This window comes from Columba livia, chromosome Z, assembly GCF_036013475.1.
Source record: "Columba livia isolate bColLiv1 breed racing homer chromosome Z, bColLiv1.pat.W.v2, whole genome shotgun sequence".
Taxonomy (NCBI): domain Eukaryota; kingdom Metazoa; phylum Chordata; class Aves; order Columbiformes; family Columbidae; genus Columba; species Columba livia.
The window spans coordinates 64,250,080-64,263,349 of NC_088642.1; the positions used below are offsets into that span (position 1 = coordinate 64,250,080).

A 13,270-nucleotide genomic window follows, 5' to 3' on the forward strand; every position below is an offset into this window, starting at 1 on the left:
AAAACCCCACAAACCAACAAAAAAAATCAAAGAGATACTTCATAACAGTCTAACTCTTCGAAAGTGGGACTAGAATAGTTCCATGTAAAACTTGAGCATTTTTGATTAATTTTATTTCAGGTGATTGAAACCGAGACACTACATTTCTTGAGAAATTGTATTTAATTTACATATTGCTAGACACTTGTTAAAGACCCCTCTATAGACTTCAGAAATTTCTAGCTAATATAAAAAATAAATAAACTATTAAATATTCAATAGTTAAATAACTCGAGCAAGAATAAACACTAGCCTAAGGAGGGAGATTGTTAGTGAGGGTTTTGTTTTCTTTTTATATTGAAATTTATGCTTGGTTGTGCCACTATTCTGCTATACAGAATGTCACTCAAGTAAAACCCATTTTCTGTTAACTGTGGAGCAGTCACTTGGAGCCTGTTTCTAAAAATGCTTTGATTTTGCTTCCCCAAGGTCATGCCTGGTTAACATTTTGATGTTTTTTTAAAGAATTTACCCAAATGCTTTTCAAGGAGTATGTGAACATACTGCTTTATGGTGGCTGTGTGTGCAGTTCTGGCTTTAGCTTGTGTTTTGCCAACACCAGATGGGATTTGGACTGCAGATTGAGTGGCTGAATTAGTCCATGTGCAAGACAGCCACACAGGAAAGTTCCTGTAACTGTAGAGGAAATTCCTCTTGGAATTATGGCAGTTCATTGCAGGACTGTACCCCAGTTCATTTCATAATACTGCTGTGGTTTTGATAAGTTAATTTTGAAAAGACCTCAAACGCCTGCTTATGTGTTTGTTTTCTAAATTTTATTGAATTTGAGACTTGTCGTACAGATGCATATGTGTGGTATCAGGTCATATGGGCTATTCTCGAAGTGTGCATAGAGCTTGCATTAATTTTATTCAACAATACGTTTTAGAAAATGCTGAAAAATGAATGGGACTTAATTTCTGTCCTGGAACAGATGATAGAATGATACCAAAACCACATACTGGTAGTTAAGGAAAATACCCCTGCAACTAAGGTTGTAGAGATAAATGCAAGTGCTCTACTTCTGGAAGCTTAGCATAATTCTGATGGTGGGTGGAATATTTTTAAAAGTAATAGGTTTTTCTAATAATTCTGGTTATCCTTACAGATAAGGATAAGCATTTGGAAAAAAATATTTTCTCCTGATTGGAACCTGCCGTACTTGTAATGAAAAGTACTTGGATTCTATTTAATTTCTTTAAAGGTGCAGTTGTGTTTTAAAATTGGTGGTTAAGTAAATATATTGACAAACACATTTTTGACCAAAAATTCTTTTATCCCTAAGGGATGTTTTGTGGTAATAGGAGCCTTCTTAAGGATATGAAGTTTGACTTAGGAAAGCATTGCATATGCTACAATTCAGTGTATATTCTGGGCTAAGAAAGTATGACTTTGCTCTCATATTGTTTTGTTTCTGGCTTCCTATTCTGAATATTTTGTGAGAGAGAGAATCGTGTTTTGGTGGTATAGGAAATACTCCTAATACATTTCAAGAATTTTAAATTCTCAAGTGTTCAAGCAATTGTCACAGGAAGACTTTACCGCTGGTCTCAGGGAATGTGGGGATTCTTGAAGGCAGGTTCTACTAGTAAAGGCCAAGGTGAAAAAGGCATTGAGATGCCCTTTTCTGTATCCTAGTCACAAAATCTCCTGCCCCATTCAGCAGCAGGCCTACATTTTGCCTAGTCTTCCTTTTGCTAATGATGTACTTCAGGAAGCCTTTCCTGTTGCTCTTCATATCCCTTGCCAGATTCAACTTTAAGTGGATTTTGCCTTTCCTAAGCATATCCCTCCATGCTTGGACAGGGTCTCTATATTTCTTCTAGGTCACCTATGCCTACTTCCACCTCTTTTTTGCTTTCTATTAATATTAGAATTAAGTCAGGGGTTCCTTGTACCTGCTGCTGCTTTTGATTTTGAAGGTCATTTTCAAGGCTCACCTCCAAGGTCAAGAATGGCCCATCCTGATGTGCAGGAAGTCAAGCAAAGTCAGCAGAAGGTTTACTTTACAAGTGTACTTTTACCTGTGTTCACTAATGTGGTCTGGGAAGCAAACTCTCTTTAAGTAATGGCTTTAGCACTTATTCACTGGATTTCCCTTTTGAAGTAGCCTAGGGAACACTCACATCAGAACCCTTCCAATAGTTCTATGGGAATGGCATCCCCTAACACAAATATGATGATGGAGGTGGAGTTGTTGAGAGGGAAGTAATCTCATCTGCTGGAATAGTTGGATCTGGCAGAAGATATCTTTCAGCAGTTGCAATTGATTGTGTTTTGACTTCTACACTTGTGGACTCCATTTTCCTTTTCAAAATAAAGAGTTATGTATACTTTCTGGGAGTTATAGCTGCTGCTGTGAACTATCAAATGAGAGCTCATGGAGAAGGTGAAGCTACATGCTCCTTAGAACTGTGCAGTGAATGTGTGAGGGAAAACAGAGGTTTTAGAAAGGGAAATTCTAATTACCTGTAAGCAAAGAAAACCCCATGACTTCACAGTGAGGACTGTGAGATTTTTGGAGCAGGTTGCCTGGGGGGTTTGTTGAAACTCCATCTCTGAGGATACTCAAAACATGACTGGACAAGACTCTGAGCAACAAAACCTGACTTCAAGCATGGCCCTGCTTTGAGTGGGGAGTGGGACCAGATGACCTCCAGACATCCTGTCAGCTTAAATTATTCCATGGTTTTATGACTCTGCACATTCTTATTAGATACCTGTCAGTGAGACACAAGAAATTACATCGATATGTTCTGACCCTTCTGGACTCCTAACCTGTGGCTGTATTTCCAGCACCATAGTTTATAGTATTTTACAGTATTTTTCTTCAATTTCTGATCATGGGGACAGTGATGGAAAATGGGAGTTAGAAAGGAAAGATGCTAAACACTTTGCACCTGAGATATAGAGAAACTAGCTAATCTAAGGAATTTCCTCTTGATCTTTATTCTGTGCAAATTAAGCATAGAGAATTGGTGAAGGCTGAATATACTTGAATATATTGACTAAATTGTGGTAAATTAACTAAACCAAATGAACAAATTGGATGAGGACATCATATTTTGAATTTTCCATGGGAAAAGGTTTTTCTAGGAAGATTTAGTCTGACCTTGTCTGTGCTGGAGTGGTTTATGTAAAAAGAATATTTTATTGTGATGCTGATCATATTGTTATCATATTGTTATATATTCTTACTTGTGATATGTGAGATATGTGAGATAATATGAGTACATGAGAGTAAATTATTCTAACGTGTTTGCATCCCATAAAATATTTTTACTGGAACTCAGCAATTTCGAGCTCTATTTATATAGATAATTTTATAGAGTAGGAATTACAAGTTAGTTATTTTTGAATATATAGAAGGGTTTGGAAATTAGTTATGTAGTACAAACTCTGACATAAGGAAAGGCATGTAAATGCTACAAGGGACCTAACGTTGAAATACACATATGAATAATATATTAGTTGATATACACTACATACAATTAAAATTGAAAAAGTAAAGCAAATTTATAAAATATTTAAACTGAATAGTGAAGAACGCTGCAGAGAATTAAATTAATTTCGTGTTTTTTTAGTCTGACAGTTATATGCTACCAGTATGTAGCAGTTTTCCTGTGGAGGATGTTTCCCACACTTGAGAAATTGATGGGATCCTTACACATGCAGTGAAGAGTAACTAGAGCAATAGTTTATAGATGTGGTAGAAAACAGTGGGTTTTTTCTCAATACAAAAAGTTTAACCTTCCGTCATCAAGAAGAAATTGAAATTTCTCAAATAGGTGTTAAAATTTTGAATAAAAATTAATGGAGTCATTAAAAGCATTAAACGAGGCATCTTTGAGCATAACTGTTGTCATAAGGAAATAATGAAGTTATTTAGATCTAGTTTCCTCTTCATTTGGGGGGAGGAGCTGTAGAGAGGTTTGGTGGTTTGTTTTGTTTGTTTTATAAACTGCTGAGATGTATTACTTTTTGTCAGTCAGCTGCTAAAATTGTACATTTCTTTGAGAAGTCAGAACTATGTATGTCCAAGAAGACATTGGTCTTGTCTGGAATTAATGGATGTATGTCTTTGAAAACTGCAAGTTTTATTATCAGATATAAATTGAAGGAATTATTTGATATAGTCTTTCTATTTTAGTGATTAAAAAAACCAGCTGTAATATCCTTTTACCCTCAGAAAAAAGCCAGTGTCTCGATTTGAACAGTAGGATGCACTTAGCGAACAGCTTTCTTTAAGAAAATACAGTGATAAGAGCTGAAGGACTCTGCTGCTTTATATTCCATGCATAAGGAGGAGTTTTTGATATTAAAGAAATCACTATCAAGCATGGAAGATACTAACAGTTAAAGCAGGCAGATTTGCAATGAGAATAGGTGTGGGTTTTGACTGAGTGCCAAATAATGAATTTCTAGCCTGTCTGCCAGTAGTTTGGTGTCTTTCTGGATGCCCTTGTAGGGTGTAACAATAGATTTTGTTGCTTGCATAGATGGGTAGCAGTTAATTAATGTTCATTATTTTTAAAGGAGAAGATGATCAAGAATATGTTGTAGTACAACCATTTTTTCTTTTTGACTACCTGAAACCTTTAGTTCTATTCTAAGTGTGTTTCCAGGGTTCTGTATTACTTATTTGTGATGTCACGTTAGATGTCTTGGCTCAAGAAAAGGAGTGTTAAGAAATATAGAAGAAATTTAAATTTAAGGGGAATAAAAGTAACATTGTGAACTATATTTCTTCTGTTTTAAGATTTTAATACTTTTTTTTTCCTCTTGTCTTGTCTGTATCTCCTGTCAAATAAAGGCCAAGAAACACCAGGTCTTTCTAACAGAGACATATGAAAACAACATGAGAGAGCTGGAGTTACTCTTGGACAGCTTTGCTATGTCAGGCCAGCGGACAGCAGGTTAGTTGAAGGTATAAAATGACAGATGCATCTGTCAATGTTCCAAAGTCACTACATTGTGGGAATTCTGCAGATGCCTCTTGCATTCCCTCTTCTCAACATGCTTTGATTTGATGACATGATAAGAGCAGTTCTCACAGCAGTCAAATGGCCTTGCTAGCTGAGAAAGGGTGACGGAATGTGGACCTGCTGTTGTCAGCCCAGAGCTTGATTTACAAATGCTGGGGTATATATGATCGGTCAGAAAAGGGCTCACTTGCTGTGCTCTAAATCCAACTGAGAAAAAAGTCCTTACAGTATACCTGCAAAGGGAACAGATGTTTTGCCTGAACTGAGCCAAATTCCGAGGCAACCTTCAGCAACTTAAAGGTCATATATTCACAAAGGTTGTGTAGGACACATGATAAAACACAATACTTTTTACTGTTGATTGTGGCCTAGCACTATATTGCATTCATCTGATCTAATACAGAGCAAATATTTCTCTGTTTTCATTAAAATGAATTATAAGACAGTGGCTGTCACTCTGATACTTAGCTTCATCTGTAATGATTGTATAAAAGTGAGCAAACTGCTGCCTGCTTAAACATTTGAAATAGTGGCTAAAGTAAGCTGAACTTTAACGTCAAAGCCTGTAATTTTTTTAAAAGGTGAAAATAGTACACTTTCAGAAGTCTTCATTTAAAACTATCTATAAAAGTTTTCTCTATGAGGTTGCCGCTAGAATAATCACATATTAGACACAAAATGCTTCCAACTTACCATGTAGGTAAACTCTAAGAAAATAGGCAAAATGTTGCTTAAAGAGACAATGAGTTAATGTTATATAAATTGTGATGATATGTTTTTGCACTTTTTAACAACAGTGGACATAAGGGGAACATATAACGACTTTGAAGAGGCATTTTTATTTATTTTCACACACACAAAAAAATTAGGGCCTGGTACTGTTAAAATTGAATAAAATAACTTCTTGAGATTTCTGTCGTCCTTAAAAGCCGAGATTTTAATCTGAGATGCATTGATTTCCTCATATGGACTATGATTTTCTTTTGTTTGTTTGGGAACTGGTTTCGGTTTTATTCTGTAATTATAAACATAATACCTGTGGGTAATACCTGTAGGTTTACTGTAGATACATCAGATTGAAAAGCTCTGCAAAACGATGTTTTCCTCAATCTTGCAAAGTTCCACGTGCCAAGAGAGGCTTCTGCAATTCTGGGAGGAGCTGGATGCTGCTGACAAAGTGCAGTTTCCAAAGCAGTAATTGTCTTTTGGGGAGGTTTTCTTTCCTCCCTAGTGGTATACCTTGCAGAGAACAGCTTTGACCTGTTTCTGTAATAGTAGAGATTCAGTAACAGTAATTTCAGTATTAATTGCTTTGTTTAAGGTAAAGTTTTAAAGGTCGGGTTTAAAGATATATATTTTTTTTTAAGCTTTAGCATCTCTGCAGAGGCTCAGTTGAGGCAGAAAGTCAAATTTAGCACTTCTGTGCATTGAGCCTTTACGGCTAATACTAAAATGGACATTGACTAAGACATCTGTTTTACATATTTACTATGCTTCTAAGTGTGAAACTTAATTTTTTAATGCTATTGCCTTACTGTGTTGTACTTACAAATTTATCATGTAACAGTATTTCTTTCAATTTCAATAAAAATGTTTAATGTAATCATATTTGAAATGGGAATGCCTAGATGCCAATAAAAGTAAATCTTGAATAAATCTATGTAGCCTAATTAGCAGGTGAGGAAGTACACAAGCCACAGCTGGCTGGGCAGTCTTTGTTTCTTGTTCTTGTTTATAACTTTAAACTCAAGTGGTTGAGAGATCCACTTAAAAATCTGTGAATACTAAAGGCCCAGCCCCTTCATTTCATTGCTAATTGGGCTGTGGTTTATTGGGCTCAACAGGAAAAAGAAGAGAAGACTTTGTATCTTTAAGATTAAAACCCAAGGTATTTTAAAAAAAAATTTGTTTCTTTATACATTCCAACATAACAAGCATAAATCCATGTCTTCTACTTTTAAGTGACCTTTATAAATTTTCCACAGTATTGTTATTCTTGTCAGATGACTTGCATGATTTCAGTTTGTCCCTATTCAGTTTATCATATTTGCAGTTATTCACCAACAGGGTTTGTGCTTGGGGAAGTTTGCCTTCATTTCAGGAAAAAAAAAAAATTTGTGCTTTTAGTAATCTGAAAAAAGAAGTGAATTGAGTATAATGTGCTAAGAGTGGGCCACCAGTAGTGTTTTGGTCAAAAATCTGAAACTCAGCACCGTAGGAGCTGCTATGAAGAAAACTAGCTCTATCCTAACAAGGCCCAGTAATATCAGTAGAAAGTCTGAAGCAGCAAGTTCGAGTTCACTCACTTGTATACCTCCTGTCCGGTTCCTGCCGAACCCAGCATTTTCCCAAAATTCTTCCACCAAACTCTTGGTGATACTGGGAAAATACTTCAAGCACTGTAGTTTTTCTTCCTCATCACTGAAGTAGGCCCCTCCAGCAAGAGAGTGACATTTGGATTATGTTGCGTCTCTCCTGCATAGTTACATGAAGACAACATTAGGCCTATGTTAAAGCCACAGGCTTCTTTTCAGCAAGTGCAGGAAAGAGGAATTTGGAATTTCTGTTGGCAGACTGGACTGCCTAGAAAACAATAGGGTTACAATAGATAGTAGTGACAAGTCACTCTTGTAACTGAGGAGACCGGACTGAAGCCGTGTGTATCCCTAACTATAGCTGTGGTTAAGTGATAAAATTGATAGTAAGGTGTTACTAGTCTCTTTCTTAAATGTGAAATCTGGACTTCTCACAAAAGGTCAGATGTTATGAATTCTTAGGTTGATTCCAAGTGTAAAATTGCTATTTGGGACATCTCTAGGACTCAGAGGTTTGGTTAAGGGCACTGGGGTCTCATTGAGAAGACTCTGGTTTTTCCTGACTCTGTAGACCTTTGGAAGCTGTGGTAAGTAGGTGTCCACTGGAGTGGCTGATAGGACAGAGCCAAAGTCCATCACTGGTACATACGTTCTGTTTAAATTCAATTGTGTGCTGTGGAGCAGACCTTCCTGCTGTTACTGAAAGCAATCTTGCAAACTTGCATTGGTTTCACTGGGTGTGACTTTGACAGTAACAGTTGGCTGGCAGTCAAAAAAAATAAGTTATTGTTCAGTCACAATAGTACTCTGTAATTGCTGGTATTATCAAAGAGTTGGGAGAGAAGAGCGTAAAAAATTGAAAAAAAATTTAGAATGGCTGTTGACAATATTTTGAGTTGTGCATATGTGGAAGTTTTCCACTGACTAGCAATAGTGCATTATGTATAGCCTATAGGACAAATCTTTCATTTCTGTATAGTGCTTTGAGTAGAATATCATGCTTATTAGATAACACTAACCATAGCATTCTTATAAAACCCCACAACTTCTAAGTCTGTAAGTGGACCTCCTCTAGCTGACAAAGTTTTATGGAGAGCCAAAGAAACGGCTTTGACTTTAACATCTGATTTGATTTTGTGAATCACCCTAGGTAAATTGCTTAGTGATGCTGACTTTTCAGAGGTGATAAACACCTGTATCAGTAGTGTGGGAATTACGGTAGTCTAGCCTCTCTAGAATTCAAATTCCACAGATTTTTTTCACTGCCTTTTCAAAGTAAGGATGGTATTAGCGCTGGTAAAGTTAGTTTTGCTTATAGAACGTGTCAAGACTCGTGGAAAAGATGATGCTATCATTTGTTACAAAATAAGTCTATAAATGCTGCATACTAATATAAATAATGCTGAGAAGAAGAATCTGTCAATAATCTGGTATTTGCTGTAACACCAGAGAAAAATGAATAGTTTGTTCTTGGAAATTTAATATCAGCTGACATCTTGTGACCTCTTGATCAATACAATGTTGTTTTGCTCTCTTAGCACATTGTACTATGGGCTTTGGAATGCTCAAACTTGTTCATATGTCCCTAATTAAGGCAACCACATCAGAAGTGTCTGTCTAAAGGTTTAATAAATAAGTGTACTGTGTATATAATGGATATATCAGCTTTAAGATTTATAATTGAAACATTATGTAGGACTCTGCAGACAGATAATAAATTTTTTTTATTATTTCCTTTGGAATGAAATTCAAGATAATTTAAAAGGTTTTTAAGACCTCTCCAAGCATAACATAACCATGTGATCTTTGGCTCGGTAAAGCTTTGAGTAAATGAAGTACTACATTATAATATGCATGCTTAGTCACAACAGCAAAATAATGTCAGGAAAAGTGTAACATATTTAACTTTCAGGCAACATTTTTCAAAGTGTGTTATTGTGTGGTTTTAAAGTTGGCTGGTCTGACTGAATGACACAGACTTGACCACAGTAGAAATTATATGCGAGACTGCATACCAAATACATTAGGTAGAAATGTAATCCAGAATTTACAGTTCTTTATCTTGTATTAGAGCTTTTATACAAATGTCTTTCAGCTGTATTTGCTGTGAAAGTATGGCTATTCAGCTGCATCTCTTGTGGCAAACAAGGCTGCTGTTCAGTGTTTTGTATTGTCACTGAAGCCCTAGCTAATTTTAATACCTCTCATCCAGGGTGAGTAGTTTTCTCTCTGTGGCTTTAAGGCTTAATTTTCATTCTGTATTTTTCTTCAGGCACCTGTAATGACAAAGGTAAAGCTGCGAGGGGCTCTGTCCTTGAGACTTTGAGGTGTACCTTGACAGTTTACCAGAACAAGCTGGAAGATATGTCTAATGAGGTAACTCTTGCACTGTTTGGCTCTATATGTATCGTCTTTGGCCTGGAGCAGTATATGCGCTTTTCTTGTAAAGAAAGTCAGAAGAGTGGGAATGTTGAGTTGACAGCTTCATGTATACCCAAAGAAATAATCTCTGTCACTACTGTTTCTCTAAGCTTGCCCTACAGTGAAGTTTCACTTATGTTTGGGGGTACAGGGAGAAGAGATGTTTTCTTTTTTTCTTTTTAGTTTAATTTCATTTTGTTTCCTTATTAAGCCTATTAGGGTTATTATTTTCAGTACACATTCAGGAAAACAAGCCATTCATATATAGGATTTCAGTTAAAAGATGATGATTTAAGAGTTGGGCAGTGTATACAGCAGTATTCCTAAATATGTGACATTTGGGCATCAACAGTCATTGGTACTGGTTATGTGAATGTGCATGCCCATGCACATTTAAAAAGTGGCATCATTTTCTGAGATGAGTGTGTTTATGACGAAATCTCTTTTGGTGTTATTTTGAGGTCTTTTCAAGTAAAATAGGACTGTGACAGATACTTTAATGTATCTAAGACAATAATGTAAATATTTCAATTTTGGAAGTCTTACCCTTGAAAAAAAATGAACTGTTTTTAATGCAGTCTTACTGGCCTTTTATTTTACTGACTGAAAAGTCACAATCTTGCATTTATTTTCTCATTTGTATTGCTAATGTGATTAAAGTAATTCTCTTGGGTGTAAATGTTTTATGAATTTGTGACTTGAAAGGCTGTTAACTGCACTGTTAAATCTTTCTGTAAAAACTTGTAATTAGCTTATCTTTGGATAAAAGTGGTAAATACAGAAAAGCAAGGTGTGATAAGATTGTAAAAGTGCCAGTGCTGTTTTTTCATTTCTAGGTTTTGTCTTGTTTTGACAAATGCATAGCCTAGCTAGTCACTCACAATGTTTGGGTAAAAATAAAAAAAAGGAAAAAAAAGAAAAAACACAGCAGAAAAGCATCTCAGCTTTTCCCCTTTTATTGGGAAAAGAATGATCTCCCGCAAAACCTTTGAGTTTGTTCAACGGGCACAAAAATAAGTGACCATGGAAACAATTATACTTTTGTAAACAGCAAGACTGTTAGGTCTCTCCCAGTGAGATAAGAGAACCAATGTGTATAGTCATTATGAAACTCTTCTGAGACCCAAGTCTGGAAGCTGCAGAGTAACTAGGAACATATTACCCACAGCGAATTGTTATTTGGGAGGAGGAATGTCACGTGGTAGGCAGCACAGTTGAAAAGTCGACTCAGCAGGCTTTGGCTTAGTGATGTGCTTTGTTGTGAAACTGTGCCAGAGACAGCAGTGGGGAGACCAAGGGGGTGGCTGCTAAGAAAGCAAAGAGAGTATTCTGACAGAAAGAAGAATGAACTGTCAAGGAAAATAAATCGCAAGCAGAGCAGGACCAACTGATGACCTGCCACAAGACTTCCCAGTAGGACTGCATGTGACTGACCCTGAAGTTGTCATACGGAGCCAGAGATCACCGAGCACCTTCATGGTGCACAGAAAGGGCAGTGCTCTGTCCTTCTTGATTACCCCCCACCCCCATAGATAACACTGTTTCTGGCTTTTTATATGTTAGGTATGTTTAGTAATAAAACTTTTTAATAATACAATAATGCACAAAGGGACTATGAAGGGCACTGTGCAATAAAACTAGGATGTTTTAATACACAGCAGTAAAGGTTTAGTTTTGAGTAATTATGTAGTGGTTCTTTTTTATAGAGAAATTTTCAACAAGATCCCACATATTGATGGTGTTATTAATATATGTGTATACCTCTATATAAATACGTGAAATATGCTGGTAAACCAGTCCTGTGTCACCTTTAACTCACTCTGCTAAACATTAGTGTAAACAATCTGGTTAATTTGTGTGATTTAAAGGTGTGTAAGTGTTTTGTTTTCAACAGATAACAAGCTTTTGACTTTCTGCATAGTGCAGAGGCTATAATATGTTTGAGGAGAGAGAGGTTAGTAAATCAGCAACAAGAGTGGAAATACTCCAGTAGCATTCTGTGATTTACTGCAATTATTTCTAAGGGTTCTGCCAGATCTCCCAATTTTAGATCAAAGAAAAATATCATTTCCAAAGTAATCTGTAAATTTTGTAAATGGAATATTTTACTTCCAAGATGCTTCTTAATGCTCAAGTGCTGACAGTAACCTGCACTACAGCACATCTCTATTTGATGCTTTCTTTCAGACATTTGTATTGCTAACCTCATCAGCAGGTAACCAGAGAGACAGATTATAATGATATGATGTCATCTTTTTTTGAAAGTGGATAGTGAAGCTAGTACACGTTATGTTCATGAGCTACCTTTAAGCTGGTTGCTTGTAACACCTTGAACAGTTCAGTAGTCACCATACATCTTGCGAATGTTGCTGGTTTTTACAGGTGTGTGAGTGCTGTTGAGCACTCAGTAAAAAGTAGACACCCCACTTGTAGCTGTACAGTTTCTGCAGATGATGGCCACTGACTTTGAAAACTTGTTCTCTCAAACCACTCCCCAGATCATAATCTGAATTTTCTTACACTTTCAAATGCATTTTAAAGTCTGTGTTTTTGTCAGATATTTTGAGAGTCAATGACAAAGTTAACAGTGGACTCAGTTTAGGATTCTGTCAATGCTATTTGTCTTAAGTGATTATAAAAGTGTTACTTAGTGTTTTTTTATATTAGCACATTATTGAGATTGTATGGAGTTTACATTTTGTGTATGTGGGTTTTTTTACATTTATTTAGACAATTCTTCCTTTATATCTGAGTGATTATATAACCTTTCTGTAAAAGCCTGTTGGTCCTCTGTGTTTTTCACAGCTTGGGAAAATGAAGGCTTTGTGTGAAAAGATGACAAAGGAACTTGAGATATCCAAAGAGAAAAGGTGTGCTTTAAGTCAAGACCTTAAGGTATGGCTGCATGAACTTAACATGGAATTTGAAAGTTCTGCAAAAAGTATCTTTCTAGATTTAAGGTGTCTTCTTTTTTTTCTTATCAATATAAGTCGCTATGTTATTGTAGTCTGTTGAGCAGACTAGTGTCCTTTGCATGCTGCTTTTTTCTGTCTACCACCCTAGACTACATTACGGAACATTTAAATGCTTGCACTTCTGAAAAAATTTGAAATAGATTTACCAATTTGCAAAGTGTTGTTTTATATTGAAACCAGCATCAGTATTTTTTTTTTCTTAACTGTTTTTCTGAAGAAAAGGAGAAGAGAATTTAATTATCTCTGTTCCTATGAAAGCACATTTTGCTAAAGCTGTCCTTTGTTGTTTTTTTTTTTTTCTTCTGTCTGTGCTTATCAGACAAGTTTATAAATGTATGAAGCATCAGGTCATCCTTAACAGTTGTACAGTGTACAGCCCAAAACTTCTTAAAGTAAAATGTACCTGGGAGCTCATAAAAACACTTGAGATCTCTTTTCTTTAGTTTCTGAACAAGAATTTTTTTTGTCTCTGTTTTTGGCTGACACACCACTTCTGTAATGTCCTGTCTGGTTACATCAGTGGCCAAGGGAGTGA

The 13,270-nt window shown here is 36.1% G+C and overlaps 1 protein-coding gene across 13 annotated transcripts in view; it reads left to right on the forward strand.

Moving 5' to 3' along the window:
• The window catches only part of CCDC171 (coiled-coil domain containing 171), a 156,552-nt gene that overhangs the window by 45,538 nt on the left and 97,744 nt on the right, over positions 1-13,270 (forward strand). For all 13 annotated transcript variants that reach the window (XM_021288814.2, XM_021288812.2, XM_065046161.1 and 10 more), the window contains 3 exons: positions 4,853-4,955; positions 9,612-9,715; positions 12,566-12,655. In XM_021288814.2, coding sequence (XP_021144489.2) covers positions 4,853-4,955; positions 9,612-9,715; positions 12,566-12,655 — 297 coding nt within the window. The remainder of the gene's footprint in view (positions 1-4,852; positions 4,956-9,611; positions 9,716-12,565; positions 12,656-13,270) is intronic.